This window comes from Schistocerca americana, chromosome 1 (genome assembly GCF_021461395.2).
Source record: "Schistocerca americana isolate TAMUIC-IGC-003095 chromosome 1, iqSchAmer2.1, whole genome shotgun sequence".
Lineage (NCBI taxonomy): Eukaryota > Metazoa > Arthropoda > Insecta > Orthoptera > Acrididae > Schistocerca > Schistocerca americana.
The window spans coordinates 1,248,687,695-1,248,707,605 of record NC_060119.1 but is presented as its reverse complement, the minus strand read 5'-3'; the positions used below and the strand labels follow the sequence as shown (position 1 = coordinate 1,248,707,605).

The following is a 19,911-nucleotide window of genomic DNA, read 5'->3' as shown; positions in this document are numbered from 1 at the left end:
GAAAGCTTTCATACTAAAATTCGAGAAATTACAGCTAATACGGAGGCTTGCTGGCAGTCATTCTTCCCAGGCGCCAATCGGGAACGGAACAGGAAAGGGGAGATCAGTTAGCGGTCCAGACGTACCCTTCGCCAGACAATGTTTGGTAGCTTGTGAAGTATTGGCGCATATGTAGATGCAGATGTCAGTGTGGATTGTTCAGTCTATCTGAACCCGTTTGCGAGCGGTTATTGGGAATAGAATTGCATGTAATGGAGATTTTTTGGGGGCCAGGGGGGGGGGGGGGGTACCTCGCGAAATGATACGGCACAGCAAGCAGTATGACTTCAGTGGACCAAACGGCAGATAAAGTAGGCAGTAGCTGGCTGCCGGCGTGCGGTGTCATCCGTCGAGTCACGATTTTGCTCCTTCTCAAATGATGCAGGACGTGGAATGCACCAACGGACGAGTGAGAGGTTTAACCTGCGATGTGTGAAGAGTGTCGTACAGGTGGGAGGTCGTTATATGATGTTTTTGGGATATTTTACGTATCATGACTTCTGCCCACTCATTCGGGTTACCGTGAGCATGAACCCAGGACGTTTACTGCAGTAACGTAGGTGATGAAGTGCCATTTCTTGTCTTCTACGGTGACGAGAGCCGTGTTCACAGGGCTGTGCGTAGACGTTCTTGTTTGGACTGACGCTGCGCCATCCTATCTCACTTCGATTGCACCGTTGAATCACCTAACCTTAATCGAACAGAAAATGTATGGGTGCGTCTCGAGCAGCGGGTGGAACACAGCAGTCAGCTTCCTCGTAATTCGTTAGCTCCACGCGATCTGATCACCATCGCCAGCGAGTGGTTCAAGCTGTATCAGGCACACCTGAAGAAAGTAGCGGACTCTCTTCCTCGCCGAACTGGGGCTAGAGACGACCAGCGCGCTCTTTCGTGAGTGGGTTAAAATTTTTTTGCCCGGTATGCTTACGAAGTCCTGTAAAATCTGATGCAGGATACAGATGACTATTTTGTATTTTAAAACAAGACAACCTGAAGATTCGTGAAAAGTTTTACAGGCTGACGATTTAGTGTAACAATTGAAACATGACGACGATGATGACGCAGCCGTATGATGAGGACGAAATGGAGACTCATTCTAACACGATCGGAAATAAATGGCTGTTTTTGTCCATAATTTAGACCATTATGGTACTCTATTTGGATAAGACTTTAGTGCATGTCTCCATTTTTAAAGTATAGACAGTCTGCGTAACGTGTGTATCTCGCTCGATATACTGACGCTTAGCTCATGCGTGTCTTTATCTCGACAGAGAGTACTTCTTTATTCCGCTAACTGGCAGTGTTACTCGTAATTTTATGTGCAGATCTCGTACAGAGGGCACTGCATATGTAACGCGAGTGCGTGCGTTCGGCTGTAAAAAGACAGCGGGAAATGGGAGCTGGCGCACGCCCAGCCAGGGCCTGCCAGAGGGCGGTGGCAGCAGCTCCCGCGTCGCAACGTGGCTGCGACGAATCTCAGTAATGGATGGCCTCCCCTGCGCTTCCTTTGATGCATTCGTGCCGCACCGAAGGGGCTTTCTACTTCGTTAAAACAGTTTCAGTTCTTTCGGATTAATTCCGGAACGAGATCTACCTGTCACTTCCCATGTCACTGTTGTGGTCTTCAGTCCCAACTCGGGTTTGATGCAGATCTATCCTGTGTAAGTCTCTTCATCTCTGCATACCTACTGACACTCACTCTACCCAATCCTCACCATTACTCTGTTGCACCAGATTCTACTCTATAGGAATCAACATGGTTTCCGGAAACAGCGGTCGTGTGAGACCCAACTCGCTTTATTTGTTCATCAGACCCATAAAATATTAGATACAGGCTCCCAGGTAGATGCCATTTTCCTTCACTTCCGGAAGGCGTTCGATACAGCACTGTCGCCTGATAAACAAAGTAAGAGCTTACGGAATATCGGCCCAGCTGTGTGGCTGGATTGAAGAGTTTTTAGCAAACAGAACACAGCATGTTGTTATCAATGGAAAGACGTCTACAGACGTTAAAGTAACCTCTGGCGTGCCACAGGGGAGTGTTATTGCTTTTCACAATATATATAAATGACCTAGTAGATAGTGTCGGAAGTCCCATGCGGCTTTTCGCGGATGATGCTGTAGTATACAGAGAAGTTGCTGCATTAGAAAATTGCAGCGAAATGCAGGAAGATCTGCAGCGGATAGGAACTTGGTGCATGGGGTGGCAACTGATCCTTAGCGTAGACAAATGTAATGTATTGCGAATACATAGAAAGAAGGATCCTTTATTGTATGATTATCTGATAGCGGAACAAATACTGGTAGCAGTTACTTCTGTAAAATATCTGGGAGTATGCGTACGGAACGATTTGAAGTGGAATGATCATATAAAATTAATTGTTGGTAAGGCGGGTGCCAGGTTGAGATTCATTGAGGCAGTCCTTAGAAAATGTAGTCCATCAACAAAGGAGGTGGCTTACAAAACACTCGTTCGACCTATACCTGAGTATTGCTCATCAGTGTGGGATCCGTACCAGGTCGGGTTGACAGAGGAGATAGAGAAGATCCAAAGAAGTGCGGCACGTTTCGTCACAGGGATATTTCGTAAGCGTGGTAGCGTTACGGAGATGTTTAGAAAACTCAAGTGGCAGACTCTGCAAGAGATGCGCTCTGCATCGCAGTGTAACTTGCTGTCCAGGTTTCGAGAGGGTGCGTTTCTGGATGAGGTATCGAATATATTGCTTCCCCCTACTTATACCTCCCGAGGAGATCACGAATGTAAAATTAGAGAGATTCGAGCGCACACGGAGGCTTTCCGGCAGTCGTCCTCCCCGCGAACCATACGCGACTGGTACAGGAAAGGGAGGTAATGACAGTGGCACGTAAAGTGCCCTCCGCCACACACCGTTGGGTGGCTTGCGGAGTATAAATGTAGATGTAGATGTGAAAAAGTTTATTTTTCCCTTTCGTTCAAAAATGTTTTAATGTGTGTGAAATCTTATGGGACTTAACTGCTAAGGTCATCAGTCCCTAAGCTTACAAACTACTTAACCTAAATTATCCTATGGACAAACACACACACACACACACACACACACACACACACACACACACACACAAACACCCATGTCCGAGGGAGGACTCGAACCTCCGCCTGGACCAGCCTCACAGTTCATGACTGCAGCGCCTAAGACCGCTCGGCTAATCCCGCGCGGCTTTCCCTTTTGTCTGAATAACCAAACATCTACGTTTCACTTCCATACAGCTTCAGTACTATCCGGGCAAATAATTAGAATTGAAGGTATTAGTACGATAAATACACTCTAAGGGATAAAAGTGCAAACAAATATTTACAATTTCAGAAAAACTGCATGGTTTATTTAAGAGAAAGAGCTTCACAAATTGAGCAAATAATGACGTATTAGTCCACCTCTAGCCCGTAAGCAAACAGTTATTCGGCCTGGCTTTGATTCATAGAGTTGTTGGGTGATCTCCTGAGAGATATGGTGCAAAATTATGTCCAATTGGTGCGTTAGATCGTGAAAATCCCCAGCTGATTTAAGGGCCTTGCCCATAAAGCTCAAAACATTCTCAGTTGAGGAGAGATCCGGCGATATTTCTGGCCAAGGTATGGATTGGCAAGCACGAAAACAAAACCGTAGAAACTGTCGTCATGTCAATGTGAGCGTTATCTTGCTGAAATGTAAGCCCAGGATGGTTTTCCATGAAGGGGAACTAAGCAGGACGCAGAATATCGTCGACGTACCGATGAGCTGTAAATGTGCCGTGGATGACAACCAAAGGGGTAGTCCCTCCATGAAAAGAAATGGCACCCCAGACCATGACTCCTAGATGTAGAACCGCATGGTGGGCGACTCTCAGGCTGATATCCAACCGCTGTTCAGGGCGTCTCCAGACACGTCTTCGATCTCGAATCTCATTGGCCTGAGCGAAAGTGCCTCCAGTGATCAGTTCCGCTTCGAAATGAGCATGTCTGGAGACGTCCTGGACACCGGTGGGATACCAACATGACTGTCGCCCGCCATATGACCCATCAATGCTGGCCGTTGTGGCCGAACGGTTCTAGGCGCTTCAGTCAGGAACCGCGCTGCTGCGACGGTCACAGGTTCGAATCCTGCCTCGTGCATGGATGTGTGTGTGATGTACTTAGGTTAGTTAGGTTTAAGTAGTTCTAAGTCTAGGGGACGATGACCTCCGATGTTAAGTCCCATAGTGCTCAGAGCCATTTGAATTTGACCCGTCAATCAGGAGTGATGGTCTTGGGTTCCTTTTCCTTTCATAGCAGGACGACCCCTTTGGTTCTCATACGCGGCACTCTTACAGCACAGCGGTACGTCGACGATTTTCTGCGTCCCGTTTCGTTGCCCTTCATGGCAAGCCATCCTGGGCTTACATTTCAGCTAGACAATGCCCGCCCGCACACTGCGAGAGTTACTACAGTTTGTCTTCGTTGCGGCCAAACCCTACCGTGGCCAGCAATGTCGCCGAACCTCTCCCCAATAAAGGACGTTTGGAGCGTTACGGGTAAGGCCTTCCAACAAGCACAGGAGTTTGATAATCTAACGCGCCAGCTGGGCAGAATTTGAGACGATATCTCTCAGGAGGACATTCAACAACTCTGTCACTCAGCGCCAAGCCGAATAACTGCTCGCATAAGGCTCAGAGGCGAACTAGCACTTCATTGACTTGCTCAATTTGTGTGCTCTTTCCCTCGAATAAATCATCCATTTTTTTCTGAAATTATAATCCTTTGTTTGTCTGTACATGTATATCACATCTAGAGATTTACGTCCCATTCGGGTAATTCCTTCACTGTGCATCTTTCTTCTTCTTCTTCTTCTTCTTCTTCTTTCTTAGAGTGTATATCACAAGCTGCGACATAGTCGCTAATAAAACACTGGTCTATAATCTGTAGAATAAATTTCTTTTATCTCTATTTGTGATCACAAAACTTCTTGATCCGTAGACTACAGTTTTGCGTCAGCGATGACCATTTTCACATCTGCAACAAACATGGAACACCAAAAAAACTAGTGGACAGTCTACATTTTAAAACAAAGTTACGCATGTTTTATTGTTTTAAGACTAAACTGGCCACTAGCTGTTTCGGTTTTTCGGTATTCTGCTGCGGATTTGAAGGTGGCCATCACTGGGCGCAACCGGTAAGCTAAGGACCAAAAAGTTCTATGATCGTAGACAGAAATAAAAGAAATTTATTCCATAAGTATTGTATAATTTTTTTTTATTTCTATGGCACGTCCCTGTGTGCCGAATCCCATAATTTCTTTTAAAACCTAGTGGGATATGATGGGTGGTTATCTCTACAGTTTTCACTTACCAGAAATTGTTTTGGATAAGATTCGTTTCAGAACGACTGCGCTAAAACAGCATCTCATCCTCAAAAGATATGAGAGACCGATTTTGGGTTGACGGAATTGATTCAACAGAATCCAACTCAATGTTTGGAATTAAAAATAATGTTACGCTGTCCCAGCGTGGTTTGCGTCTGTCTTAGAGCAAAATTCTAATCACAGATTACTAAAAAATGAAGAAGGGAGTGAAGGAAGATTATGGATTGTTTTTCCGTCGCCGGCAAGAGACGTTAGTAGGAACGGAGCCAAGCTCTAACTGGGGAGGGATGTGGTCCGTGCCCTTTCAAAGGAACCAACTCGGCGTTTGCCTAAATCTGGATAGGCGGGCGGGGTTTGAACCAATGCCCTCCCGAATGTGAGTCGAATGCCTTACCATTGCGCCACCTTGCTTGGTTCATAATAAAGCAAAACTTTCTGAAAATTAAAGTTGTTCTGTTATTGTAAATATTGGGAAACGAGAGGAAATAAATAAGGCAAGAAAGAGAGCGCTTTAAATTTATGGATGCAAAGATACCTGTCCATACCCAAAGGAAGCTTGCAGATGTCACGAGCACGACGATTAAAGGCGTCAGCGACATCCATTGCAAAGGGGCAGAGCAAGTCACGTCAACTCAGAATGACAAAGAGAACTAAAGTTTTCGCTTTGTTCGCGCAGCACTCCGAGACTACTTGGGTTGCAGATGAGGTGAGAGTTCAGGTCGGGGGTTTTCTTAGAATACCAGCAGGGCAGATGAAACGGCTTGATAAGTTAGTAGCTTGAGAGCGAAGCCCCGTCAGCGGGTCACGCGACCTAAATAGGGTAAGTTAGCGACTACTCTAGAAACGGATCTTCTTGAATTTGCTTGCAGGGTTTGGTCGATGAATCTTGAAGCATCTATAAATCGTACTAACCCGAAGTAAATTCGGTAACCGTATTTGAAACATTTCTACTTCCTTGTATTTTTGTGCTCTACTGTTTCTTAAGAACCGTAGAAGAAGGCTGCTGAGCGTAACAGATGAAATCTGTAATATTTCCAATCAAGTTCGTATACTCAAGATAAGAGATTTAACACTTTTCATCCATGGAATTTTCTCTTAGACTCATTTGCCATTCGCGGATGCTGTTTTGTTAAATAATAAATATGCATTCAGGACAAAAAGCAGAAAAGAAACAGTTGCCGATGTTGCTCCCAGAATACAAACTTTTTATGACGAAGAGTAATAAAATATTAGAAGAGCTGTTGATTGGAGCTCGTTAAATTAGAATCTGGCTGACATCGATACAAAAGAAAGACAGACAGAGAAAGTGAAAGAATTGTGTTATTTCCAAAGCAATACAACATTATACGAGCTAATATCAAAGGAAAAGAAAGCTATCTTTAAGAATAGAAGTTTACTAATGCCGTACATTCAAGTCCGGGTGTGGAAAACAGTTCCGAGACTAAGTGTAGCTCATAGCAAAATATGGACGAGAATGTGACAGATAAAGCGCGGAGCCTAGATGCACAAGAAAGAGTATGGAGAGTGGTGAATATAGAAAACTATTTCCACCAAATTGAACAGTTCGAGGGAACTTTTTCCAACACATCCTGGCGTAATTAATTTGGTATTTTTGGGAAGACTGGAGAAGTTGTAAAGCAGCGACAAATTGGTTTATTTGGCACAGTTATTGAACACGTTTCGCGTAATGGGTGTGTAGCCGGGAAGATGGGAACACAAATGGACAGGTTCAAAATATTTGAAGAGTCAGTGACACAAGAATAAGACAATATTTTTTTTTAACCGATCGATTTTCTGACAGAAACTCTGCGCCGCTCTGAAACTGTCGTCATGCAATATATTTCAGTTGTGGTACGGCCGAATTTGGAGCAACACGCGTTGAAGAGTAAAACTGACTGGACTTTTATCAAAATGCAGTGTTTATTAATAACATAAATAACACATATAATTCTAAACAAGTAAATCTTTTACAAATATATAAAATAAACACAGAACATTACAGACAACCTATTAAATGAGTTCTGAATCAATAGAGAAACTTTTAGTGGGAGAAAGCAACGGCTATGATTAAAGGAATAGAAAAAGTTTCTCCAATAAATACACAGTGAATAACAGAAATTAGAACTCTGTGAACGAAGAGACAATCAATAGTGAAAAACTTCTGAGTGACAATGAATACATGTGTGTATAATTTCCGTACAGTAATTAATGTTCTCTTCATTTTTCCACAAAGAACAAAACATAATGTTATGAGGGAAAAGCCAATATCGACGACACCGGGAAAAACAGCAGAATAAATTACACATAGAATCTTGACCACAAAATGCATAGAATAGTTGGGCTCTAGTTTTTCGTTCTCAAAGTCCCACAACTGAACTATGAAATGAAAATTAATAATATAACAACAAATATTTGATTAATTTACCCCAAAACACTTGTATTTTCCAGATGTAAGTTCCTAATAAAACCGTAGTACAAATTTTCTTCGGACTGCACTAAAAAAATGTCAGCCACGGGACTCATAACTAGGCGTTACCAACGACAAACAATATAAGCCAAGACGGTGCAAGACCATGCACACCTTTGTTCTGCCCACATATGCTACGTAGCATTACTGCCTGTTCTATTTCCTGACAGCACACAGACTGCCGTATAGCGTGCAGACTTAAAACAACTCGCACTGGCTCTTGGGACTCCCTGTGTGCAAGAATCGCACTTTGTCCAAATCGCCGCCTCAGTCCACACTCTCTAGGAGTAGAGAGCCGACCAGTCCTCCAACCTCCCCTGCCGACCGGGTCTGCCCCGACGCGTTCGCCCTTGTGTGGGCGATTTTACAGCGGTCGGGTCCTTGGAAGGGGTGCGTCGGCTCCACCGCCGCACCGCTGCCTCCTGACGCCGACCGCTACCTGTCACACCACGCTCCGCCCTTTACTCTTCTGTTTTGGAGTGGTGAAAGCTGCCACACGACTGGGAACAGATACTGTCTGCCACGCAGTCGCTGTGTGCCCACACACAGTCAGGCGAGTCGGCCTGAGAGTGGGCGGCTTAAGGAACAGACTTCCGGGCACCAAGGCAGCACCAGTCAGGCAGTCCTGCTAGCCTTTGGGACTGCTCGCTCGTACTGCCAACCACCAACAACCACTCGGCTCCACAGAGCCTCTTCAAGTCCGTTTTTTTCCATTCCTAATGCGCCGACGCGCTCGCCGAGCGGATCTGACTCAACTCGTCTGCCTATGTGTGGGCTATGGGCTCACTGTTGGGTCTGTGGTCCAGCTCCGTCAGTTCTACCGCTGAGCCTCTAACTGCTTAGCTCGACTGCTGTCTGCCAGCCCGCATACCATCAGCACAGCTAAGTGGTTGGATGGTCGGAGCTGTGGTTAGCGAGCTGGTTGGCAGACCAGTTGGGCTGTGAATGAGCCTCGACTGTGTGCGGACTCTGGTGACCGTATCTGGCAGTACTGATGGAGTTTGGCTGCCAGACAGCAGTCAGGCGAAGTGGATAGAGACTCAGTGACAGTACCAATGGACTTGGACCATGGCCACGATTGAGACCTCGACCACAGACAGGTGTGCGGGTCGATGCCTCATTCAACTTCCTATGGTAACCTTAATTTTTTAAATGGGTAGGAGGTAAAAAATGAACGCTTGTTTGAAATGACATGGGATTTTATTGAGACCAAAAAAATTGCAGAAAATTACCAACAAATCGCGCTTCATATGATACAAAAGCAATTGATTTTTAGCAAAGACGATGTTCTTTATAGCAAATGCTCATCATACCAGCCTTCATTCATCAACAATGCCTGTAGTCGAGGGACAAAGTTATGAGCAACACTAGACAGCAACTCAGTAGGTATGATGGGAAACGGCCTTCGAATATTGTCTTTTAGTATCCCTAATGAGGTCGAACGACCATGGTAGACTTGCGACTTCAGGTAACCCCACAACCAACAATTACACAGATTGAGGTCTCGGAAGACGTGACGGAAGTGGCGACTTAGCACTCGATCCTCACCAAAATATATTCGCAAGAGATCATTCACAAGTATGGTATTGTGAGGTGGAGCGCTGTCCTGCATGAAAGTAAGTCCAGCAGTTGTTTATCAGCCAGCCTTAGGATTCTGTAACATATAGACGTACTTCGCACCCTTCTCCGGCGACAGTTTGAAAATCAGCGCCTTACATTTCCTCGAAGAAAAAGGGTCCGATTACGATAGGTATGGTAAAGCCACACCACACCGTCGCTTTCTCGTCATGCAAAAGAGTTTCCACGCTAGTTCTATGATTTCCGGTAGCCCAAATTCTGCAGTTGTAGGTGTACTCATGCAGCGGCACTTCGTATTGCAGTGCAGCGCCATCTTTTGGCCGGCTTTTGTACTCGTTTTTGGTTTCAATAAAGCCTCATTCCATTCCAAGCACATGTGTCAAGGTTCACCTATCTACCTATTTTATTCCGTGAATTAATGTAGTTTCAAATGTTAAAAATTTTTGAGTCACGCGGTACTTGTAAGTTACTCCGATTGGCAGCTGTTCTTGATTCGAATTCTGGGGAATTTACTTCGTCTTCTTTGGTGAAGACATTTCGGAAAACCACATTTAGTAACCCCACTTTTGTGACACTGCCATCGGTAACAGTACTATCGCTATCGCGCAGTGAAGACACTGAATGTGTCTTCCCGCTGGTTTATTTTACATACGACCAGAACCTCTTAGGATTTTCTTTTAGTTTTCGAAAGAGAGTCTCGTGTAACTTGTTAAAAGCATCTTGAAACGATGTCTGCATTACATTTCGAGCTTCTGTAAAACTTCGTGAGTCCTGGTGATTTTGCATTCTTTTAAATCTGGGATGCTTTTATCGTTGTACTATCCAGAACAGACGACTGCCGAAACCAGCGACACGTCACCGATACGTTATGGCCAGAATCTACAGCAATCCGTGGAGACGTCATCCAGCTTTCCGCAGGCTCACAATGCGACTTCATTCAAATGGCTGAAGTTGTTCAACAGGAATAGGTTCTCGTCAGCGCGGACATGAATGAATTTGGAAACAGTGTTCTCCTCTACACTCACCGCAGTTGCTGCCTGCAGAGTGAAAACAGAGGGCGCACGGACAGCCCTCCTAAGTGCTTTCTGATCACCGATGAGTGTGACAAATGAATCACTAATACTAGAACCCCTTAGTATGCCACTGGTGCTCCATTTTTTTCCGGCACTGCATATTGTTAAAATGTAATAGTTTCTAGATTTTCATTGGCAACATGCCACGTGAAAAGTAGCTATACAGACGACACAGTACAATAGTGGACAATGCAAACTAACAAAAACCAGTGCATCAGATTGTTGTCATTCAATTTACAACATATGTCCAAAACAATGCGATTTACAAAATTACGTGTATGGTGAAAGTTATTGGTTGGAAAATGTTCCTAACAAGTACATTAAGTTCTTAACACAAATACAAACGAAAAGTTAGTTTCATTGGACGTAAAAATTATTCTAGAATTACAAACTGAGAATTGGTTATGATTTATGTTTAAGTATCGATTATTAGCAGTGGAATCAAGGCAGCGGTGTTTTTGCACCCGATGGAATTGAAATATAATTAATGTGCAGTATGAATCAGTATAATAAATTGAGTATTATACTAACCAGATAAATGAAATGAGAGTGTTACAAAATTTATGTAAGCCTGTAAATGTGACAGCCTGACACTTGAGGTCAACACTTCATGGCATACTTATCCTAACGATCATATATTGCTACTTTCCACACTGTTGCTTCTATTTACGTGTCGTGTTTGTGTTTTTCAGAATGAACCGAAGGAAGGCTAAACTTAGCCGTCCAATGAAGATCAGCCAGATGAGGGTATGTATAATTTATTTCAGTAAACTGTTATTACTTCTATTTCGATGTGATTCATCTCCTTTGATAGAAACATAAAGGAGTTCAAGTGTATTTCATTAATTCATTGTTGCTGGTTAATCCACTCACCTGTTTTATCGCTACGATTCAGCTCTCATTATTGCCTTAGAAATAATACAATTTCTTCTTCAGATCGCCTTGTTTCCGTTGTGTGGACTTGCAGAAGGATATGTGAAGATGAAATTGTACAATTTAGAAACAAGTTATATCAGTTCAATATCAATAAAAGAGATGAATGGTTCATCTGATACACAGTTTTTTTGACGAGAGATTAAGAAAAACAAAAAAAATGGGAAAGGGCGGAAAGACAGAGTGAGCGTACGAAAAGTCATAGCAAAATAACATATTATTTCCTATCACAAGAATGAGTGACGGGCTATTTAGATACTTTTTCTGATAAAATTATTTGATAGTGTGGGGAAGCCTTTAGTCAACTTCCAATGATTTGTCGGTTTTACTTGTGGGCTTAAAGAACTGTGTCAGGTCTATAGCAGGTACGGTCAGCATGTGTGCCGTTACTTAGATGGAAAGTCAGCAGTCAGGTTTTAAGCTCATGTGCTTAGACAGGCCATCATCGTAAGCAACTGAAAGATATATCCTTTGCAATTTACAGAATTCCTTGCTCTTTTCAACACACTTAGTTTTCACGCAACTTCATTCTCCAAAAGTCAAGTGAGGAACGTGGAAACTCATATACTATATATTGAAGGGGGAGGTGTTCGTGACACCCACGTTTATCCAGGTTATTCCGCGTCCTCCCTAGGACCCGCGCCTGATTGTTTAGAGTGTGTCTTGCAGAGTATCACGGATCAGTAAAGCTACATTTTCCTAGGCGAGGAAATTTATCGCAGTGTTCTGCGGAACACGTTTGCGTCTTTCGATGTCCGATGCGAGGCGCAGGATGCTGCGTGAAATGTTTTCCTAGGCAAGAAGCGCTGAGCGTCAGAGCTTAAAAAGCGAAAGTGGTGTTTTTTTTGTAATTTGACAACAGTACGTGATACTAGAAAGACCTTCTGACGCCATTTTTTAATTCAATGAAAATGTTGTGCTTTTGAAATAGAGAAATATTTAGGTTTTGAAGAAAAGTTGATTTTTCGCGCTACTCAATAGTTATCACGTCGTATCTCCTAACCTATGTCTCTTATAACAACATGATTTCATAGTTGGCTTCAGTAGTGCAATTCGACTACGTGTACAAACTTCATGGCTAATAGAATCAGTAACTGTGAAGTAATAAATTAAAATGTCACGTATAACGCGTAATTTTTAGCAAACCAGCAACCGAAATGTAGCAAGCGACAAACTTTTCCGCTTTACATTTTTTGTGGGGGATCAAAACGAGAAAAAGTGTCGTAAAGGTTTGAATTTATTTTTACAGTTTGTTGGAAATCGGTGGGTGCTACAGTTCCCCCTAGACGAGAGCAGTATTATGTGGCTCATTGGCCATTTGTCACTACAGACTCGATGCAGTGCGGCGCGACAGTATTACCGGAGCAGTGTAGGTAAAATATGTAGCGTAGTGATAGATCTGAAAGCGTGCTAATTTTGGCACTTCGAAAGCACATGGAAGTTAGTTAAGACGAGGAAGACTGTGTATTATTGAGAAGCGTACTCCGGAAGCGCAAAGCAGTCACACAAATGTTCTTACATCGTGAAGAAGAACAAAACAGTTGCTCGATGAAGCGGAGAAATGCCAGTTCCCACTGCCTCACAACGCAAACATATCGAAGTTAATGAAGTCCCCAACAATAACTTACTACGTGTCGGCGGTTACGCGAAAACTGAGGGATTCGCTGTGAGAAACGTATTCACAGATTACTTCAATGGGCCGAATTTTAAGCGGCGTTCACAGTACTGATCACAGCAACAACATCCAGCTCATTATAACTTTAGTTAATTGCCCAGTAGAAATATATTTACGAATGTATTACATTGGACATAATCAAAGAGATTTCTCCTGACATGTTTCATTTATTTTTCTTGCGATTTCTGGCAAAATTAACAGCTTTTGCATTTCCTTTTTCATCTCTCTGTAAGCCATATTTCACAAAACATGCTGTTCGAATATCGACTCGATAAGCTGCCCATCCCCTGAAGCAGAGAAGCGGCGAACCATTTCTGATGAATGAATGTTTCAGTAATTAGATCTTGTTGCCTGTGCGCGCCAAATACTGCAGCTGTCGCCCAGTAACCACTGCTGCTCAGTTCCGAGCTCCTGCATTCCTCCAACGGAGTAAAACGCCGCGACGCGACGGACTCCTGACGAAGCACGCAAGCGTGTCCCGCAGGTAGGGCCGCACCACAAGGAAACGGTCTGGTATGTTTGCATTGTGCGAGGGAACACGCGCTCTACTAACAAGGGGAGGCCGCCAATTGTGAAATTCAGATTCGATTCATACTGCGCATAATAAAAGCTCATGGCCAGAGGTTTAATGTGGCAAAGCACCAAGATGCACTTCTCAGCCGTTGTCGAGAAAATCGACAGTTAAAAGAAACCGTTGCGGTGAAATACTCTCTACGATTAATAGATTTCTACAGCGCCGTGGCGCAGCGGTAAGCGCTCGGGTTCGTAATCTGAAGGTCGCCGAAACCGAGCGCTTACCGCTGCGCCTAATGAATTGCTTATGCATGTTGCTGAAGGCGGATCGCTCTCCAATTGTACCGCCTCCATTTTTCCGTTTTTTTAACAGGGTGTACCAAAACTCTCCCGTCCGCACTGATTTTCGACGATGTTATAAGTTGCGCTAGGGACCGCATCTACCTTCTTTCGAAGTTAGCAGGCAACTACGCTGTTATGCGGCGGCTCGTTTCGGCCCATTCAACATCTGTCCTTCAAGTGTAACGAGCGAGTAACGGAGTTTATATTTCATACCTGCCACAGCAAATTTGTGTTCGTGGTGTCTCTATTCTAATTCGAACGTTTGACTTACGCTATACGTATTCGTTTCGGAATATCGTTTCTACGTCTTCCGTTAACTATGCGTGGTTAACATTATGAAGACAATTAATAAAATTTGTGAAATACAACTTTGTTTGCGGAAAACATAATGATGTTCGAAGTCGCCAGTTTTTCCACGACAAACGACTTTCAACAACTTATTATATGCATAATTGTTGCAACTGATTGCCGGGAATCATATATACACACATTTGAATTACAAAAAACAAATACTAAAAAAAAAAAAAGTCGCATGGTGCGAGATTCGATCCGGCGACCTTCGGATTACAAACCAGAGAGCGCTTACCGCTGCGCCACGACGCTGTGGAAAACTATTAATCGTAGAGAGTATTTCACCGCAACGGTTTCTTTTAACTGTCGATTTTCTCGACAACGGCTGAGAAGTGCATCTTGGTGCTTTGCCACATTACACCTCTGGCCATGAGCTTTTATTATGCGCAGTATGAATCGAATCTGAATTTCACAATTGGCGGCCTCCCCTTGTAAGCTTTTCAGGCAGCACGTTGCGGGAAGTTCCCGCAGCTAGGAAAACGTAGCTTGAGATGGATTTCGCAGAGTAGGCCGAGCGAATGGATACAGGAATAGCCTCCGATGCTGAGGCAGCAGACGCGTTCACGAAAGGGCGGCGTTATCCGTGAGACTGGTCTTCCAGCGGCGGCGTGTGCACGTCTGCCCTCTGCCAGGGGCGATGTAGTGCGCCTGTGGCGGCTGTCTTTGACGCGTTGGGCCGAACACTTCCCGGAAGGACTCCTGCAAGTTTCACAGCGTCAGCTCGAGTTAAGCTTCATGCCGCGCCCCTAGGAGGGCGGAATGCCCTTTCCGAGAAACCGGCAGCTCAGTGGGAACATGCGCCGCGTTGAAAAAGGCCCAGTTCACACGGAAGTCGAAAGGACGCGCAAGTAGCTTTGACTTACGACGCGCCGACTGTCTGCAATATTTCACGCGTATCGTCCCGTTCCATATCTGAGCGGCGACCGACCGAGTGAACGTAATGGATCCGAAGAAAAGTAAACAAGTGCTTCGCTACCTCACTCCCATCCCTCAGTCCCCAAAACCACGTTTTACCGGACAAGATCTGGCCAGAGTCTCCGCACCGTAGTGTTTACTCTCGAGGGACAATAATAGCGTACATCTGCTACTCGTACAAGTGGGGCAGTGCCACATGGTACACATTTATACAATACCCTGCACATCATAGCAGCTTAACTTTGAACGGTAATGTGTGTGACAAACTACCCTAGCATTTACTCACAGTATAACACGTATCACTCACCTACTGATCACTTACATTCTAACGTTTTATTTCGGAAAAGTATGATGTAATGTGTCTTTTTTGAAACTATGTCATCAGGTTCGCACGTGGCAACTCGTTTATTATGGTACCTTTCAATCACTAAACCACACACAAAAAAGTTTTTTAATCGTCTCTGGTAGTCTTGAGGACTAATTCTGTGCGAGTGAAGATGGGAAGAATTTGTAAAAATGGCTCTGAGCACTATGGGACTTAACAAATGGCTGTGAGCACTATGGGACTTAACTTCTGAGGTCATCAGTCCCCTGGAACTTAGAACTACTTAAACCTAACATAACCTAAGGACATCACACACATCCATGCCCGAGACAGGATTCGAACCTGCGACCATAGCGATCGCGCGGTTCCAGACTGTAGCGCCTAGAACCGCTCGGCCACTCCAGCCGGCGGGACTTAACAGCTGTGGTCATCAGTCCCCTATTACTTAGAACTATTTAAACCTAACTAACCTAAGGACATCACACACAACCATGCCCGAGGCAGGATTCGAACCTGCGACCGAAACATTTGTAAACTTGGTACAGCGTTTCCTTGTAATATTCATAATATCGCAGAAACTGCTGTCTAATAACACACTTACGAGGGCGTGCTGAAAAGTAATTCCTCCGAAGTTTTTGTGTGAAAACTCTTAAAGCTTTTTAAATAAAGCAGACGTTATTAACATTATATATCTTAATTCTTTGTCTCTATATATTTATTTCTCAACACAGTCACCCCGGCGACGAACACATTTTTCTCAACGAGAGATCAGTTTGTTCATACCGTCACTGTAGAATGTTTGTTTTTGTTGACGGAGGCACAGTCTCACCTCCACTTGTGCCGCTTCGTGACTATCGAATTCCTCCGAAGTCCTCGAAGGTGTTCATTAAGTTTTGGAAACAGATGAAACTCATATGGGTCCAAGTCGGGGCTGTATGGAGGATAATCGATGGCAGTGAACCCAAGACGTCTGATTGCTGCACATGTCGCGGAGCTCGTCTGTGGTTTGGCATTGTTATACTGAGGGAGAAGGTGCTCCATGTGTGGAAGAGATCATCGAATTTGAAACTCGAGTACAGTATGCTGTTTCTCAGGCACCGACAAAGTTACGTTGTAACTGCCTCGTTATACGCCAGAATTCGCAGTCCTATAGTGGCAGGGACATGAAGAATGAAGATGTAGAACATCAATAAACTCTGTACGAACAGGCCAACGGTCCCACCGGCCGCCGCGTCATCCTCAGTCCACAGGCGTCACTGGATGCAGAGATGGAGGGGCACGTGGTCAGCACAACGCTCTGCCGGCCGTATGTCAGTTTACGAGACCGGAGCTCTACTTATCTATCAAGTACCTCCTCCGTTTACCTCACAAGGGCTGAGTGCACCCCGCCTGCTAACAACGGTCGGCAGACTGGAAGGTCACCCATCCAAGTCCTAGCCCCGCCCGACAGCGCTTAAGTTAGGTGATCTGATGAGAACCGGTGTTCCCACTGCGGCAAGACGGTCGCCTTAGAACATTAGTAACGTTTGATTTACTTAAATAGCTTTTCAGTACGCCCTAGTATCTTTATCAGCAATGGGATATTCATTGTCTGCGTTTTGCGTCTTAAAAAAAAGAAGGTTCAAATGGCTCTGAGCACTATGGGACTTAACTTCTGAGGTCATCAGTCCCCTAGAACTTAGAACTACTTAAACCTAACTAACCTAAGGACATCACACACACATCCATGCCCGAGGCAGGATTCGAACCTGCGACCGCAGCGGTCACGCGGTTCCAGACTGAAGCGCCTAGAACCGCGCTTCAGTCTGGAACCGCGTGAGAGCATGGATGTGTTTGATGTCCTTAGGTTAGTTAGTTTTAAGTAGTTCTAAGTTCTAGGGGAGGAGCCATTTGAACCATCTGTAGGACCGCATTGCAAAAGCCTCTATTGTTTTCTTGTCTGAACTTCTTATCGTCCACCCTTTAGTTCCGTACAAGGCTACACTTCAGACGAATGCCTTCAGAGACGACTCCCTGTCACTTAAATTTATTTCGATAGCAACGAATTTCTGTTCTTCAGAAACGCGTTTCTTGCCATTGCCGGTCTGCATTTTATAACCTGTCTACCTCGGCTATCATTAGTTGGTTTAATGTCCGCATAGCCAAATTCATCTACTGCTTTTAGTATTTCATTTTCCAATCTGATTCCCTCAGCTTCGATTTTTTTCTCATCTCATATTCTCCTTTCAAGATACTGCCTATTCCATCCAATTTGCAGTTCCAAGTCATCTGCTATCTCTGACAGAAGTTCAGTGTCATCGTAAAGCCTAAAAGTTTCTATTTCTGGTCCCTGAACTTTAATTCCTTCTATAATTTTTTCTTTGGCTTTCTTTATAGCTTGCTCAGTGTAAAGATGTAGTGACATCGAGGATAGACAACAATCTTTGCTCAGTGCGTTCTCTAGCACTGCTTCCCTCTCATGCCCTTCGACTCTCAAAATCATTAACTCGTGAAGAAACATATCCGACGTGTATGAATTATATGCTTGCGTGGGTGCATTGTTAATGGCATGCTCCGCACCACGATGAAATCGTGGTATATTGTGGTTTTACCTGTAAGCTTTCAGTGCACCTCACCGTTGTTGTTTACAAACGAGGTACTGAATCTAGCACATAACTGAGTTCACTATGTTGATTATCAGTTACGGTAAGACGATGGTCATTGTATCTGACGCCCATCTTATCCAAGAGAACGAGTTTCCCAACAGAGTGCAAATGCAGATATACTAGTTTTTCACTGACACAGAAGGCAAAATGTTCAGTCACAATGAAGCTGATCTCGCAAATTCATATTTCTAGTTAATTGTCATCATTAGCCGTTTGACACCCACTCAGGATAATGGCTTCCTCGAGAGTTTCGTGTGCACTAAGGTACGTCCACACATGCCTCTTTTCTCTTGCGCTATCACAGAAGCATGGGAACAAAGACGATTTTGAAAAAATAGTGGATTGCAAGTACTATACGCAAACGCGCTATCGTGTCTACACGTTGTCTCGTCGTTCAAGCAGTCTCCATTGCATCCAGTTGTTTCTTCGGCACCCTGTTCTGCGTTTATTGTGATGAAACGCGGACAGAAAAGGCATGAGGGCGGCTGTGGGTAAAACAGTATCTAAATAACAGAGGTACGAAGATGTCACAGCAAGATTTTAGATTTTTTAATTGGGAAAATGCAGCCATAAGGCTGGCAATAACACTTCGTTGCCGCGCGGGATTAGCTGTGAGGTCTGAGGCGCTGCAGTCACGGACTGTGCGGCTGGTCCCGGCGGAGGTTCGAGTCCTCCCTCGGGCATGGGTGTGTGTGTTTGTCCTTAGGATAATTTAGGTTAAGTATTGTGTAAGCTTAGGAACTGATGACCTTAGCAGCCAAGTCCCATAAGATTTTCACACGCATTTCAGCATTTGAACACTTCGTTAGCTGGCAGCCGGCGACTTAAAAATCATTTTGCGCTATTTATTTCGCATTTCAAAACAAAGCATTTCAGTGATTATTTCCTAAACTGAGAAGTATTTGAGAGATTTTCAACGTCGAAATGTGAAGGTCAATTGATTTTCAGTATGTTATTTAAAATTTGTTTACACAACTTCAATAAAAAGATTATATATAGATTAACATCCTCTGGCTCGACGAATCCAGGATTGTCGAATGTCATGTATCCCACAATCCACTACAATGAAGATTGTGTTTTCCAGTTTCGTATTTTTTGCAACGCCATTGGCCTTCTTTTCAGCAGCTAGTAGTACTTTAAGGAGCTCCACCTATCCCACCTTTTCTTTTGTTCAGATGTCAGCCTGTTCAGTGGTTGTGCTATTAATATGAATACAGTTTTCACATGAATTTTATTGTAATTTGATACCTAATTTTTACCTGTTTTCCTATTTCGCCAATTATTTCATTCTTTACGGTAATATGATCGGAGACTCTTAATCTTATTTTTATTCCCCGCTAAGGTCAAGCTAATTATGAACTCAGAACATTAGATCTCAATTTTTATTCAAATAAATTTTAGAAGTGCCTTTCCATGAAACTTCTTTTTGTCTACACTCATCTTCAAATTTCAGCGTGCTATCTTCAACGCCAGCACACATAACTGCAAGTAAATCACCTTAAAGCATAATCTCACACACTACACAACGATACGCACATGCGCGCCAGCTGCCTGTCTTGTGCTAAACAGCGCAAGAGATTTCCACCTAACTCGGGAAGCAATGCAGCATGATGCACGCCTTCCAACCCGAACAAATTATGCATGCACAAAAAAAGCATACTTACTTGCATTTTTGGAAATGTAGGCGCATACACAAATTGG

General features: G+C 44.0%; 1 protein-coding gene across 1 annotated transcript in view; it reads left to right on the top strand.

The window, feature by feature from the left end:
• LOC124598582 (mucin-6-like) overlaps nt 1-19,911 on the top strand; it is a 332,175-nt gene that overhangs the window by 121,141 nt on the left and 191,123 nt on the right. Inside the window, exon 4 of the mRNA XM_047136011.1 lies at nt 11,204-11,258. Within this exon, the coding sequence (XP_046991967.1) occupies nt 11,204-11,258 (55 nt within the window). The remainder of the gene's footprint in view (nt 1-11,203; nt 11,259-19,911) is intronic.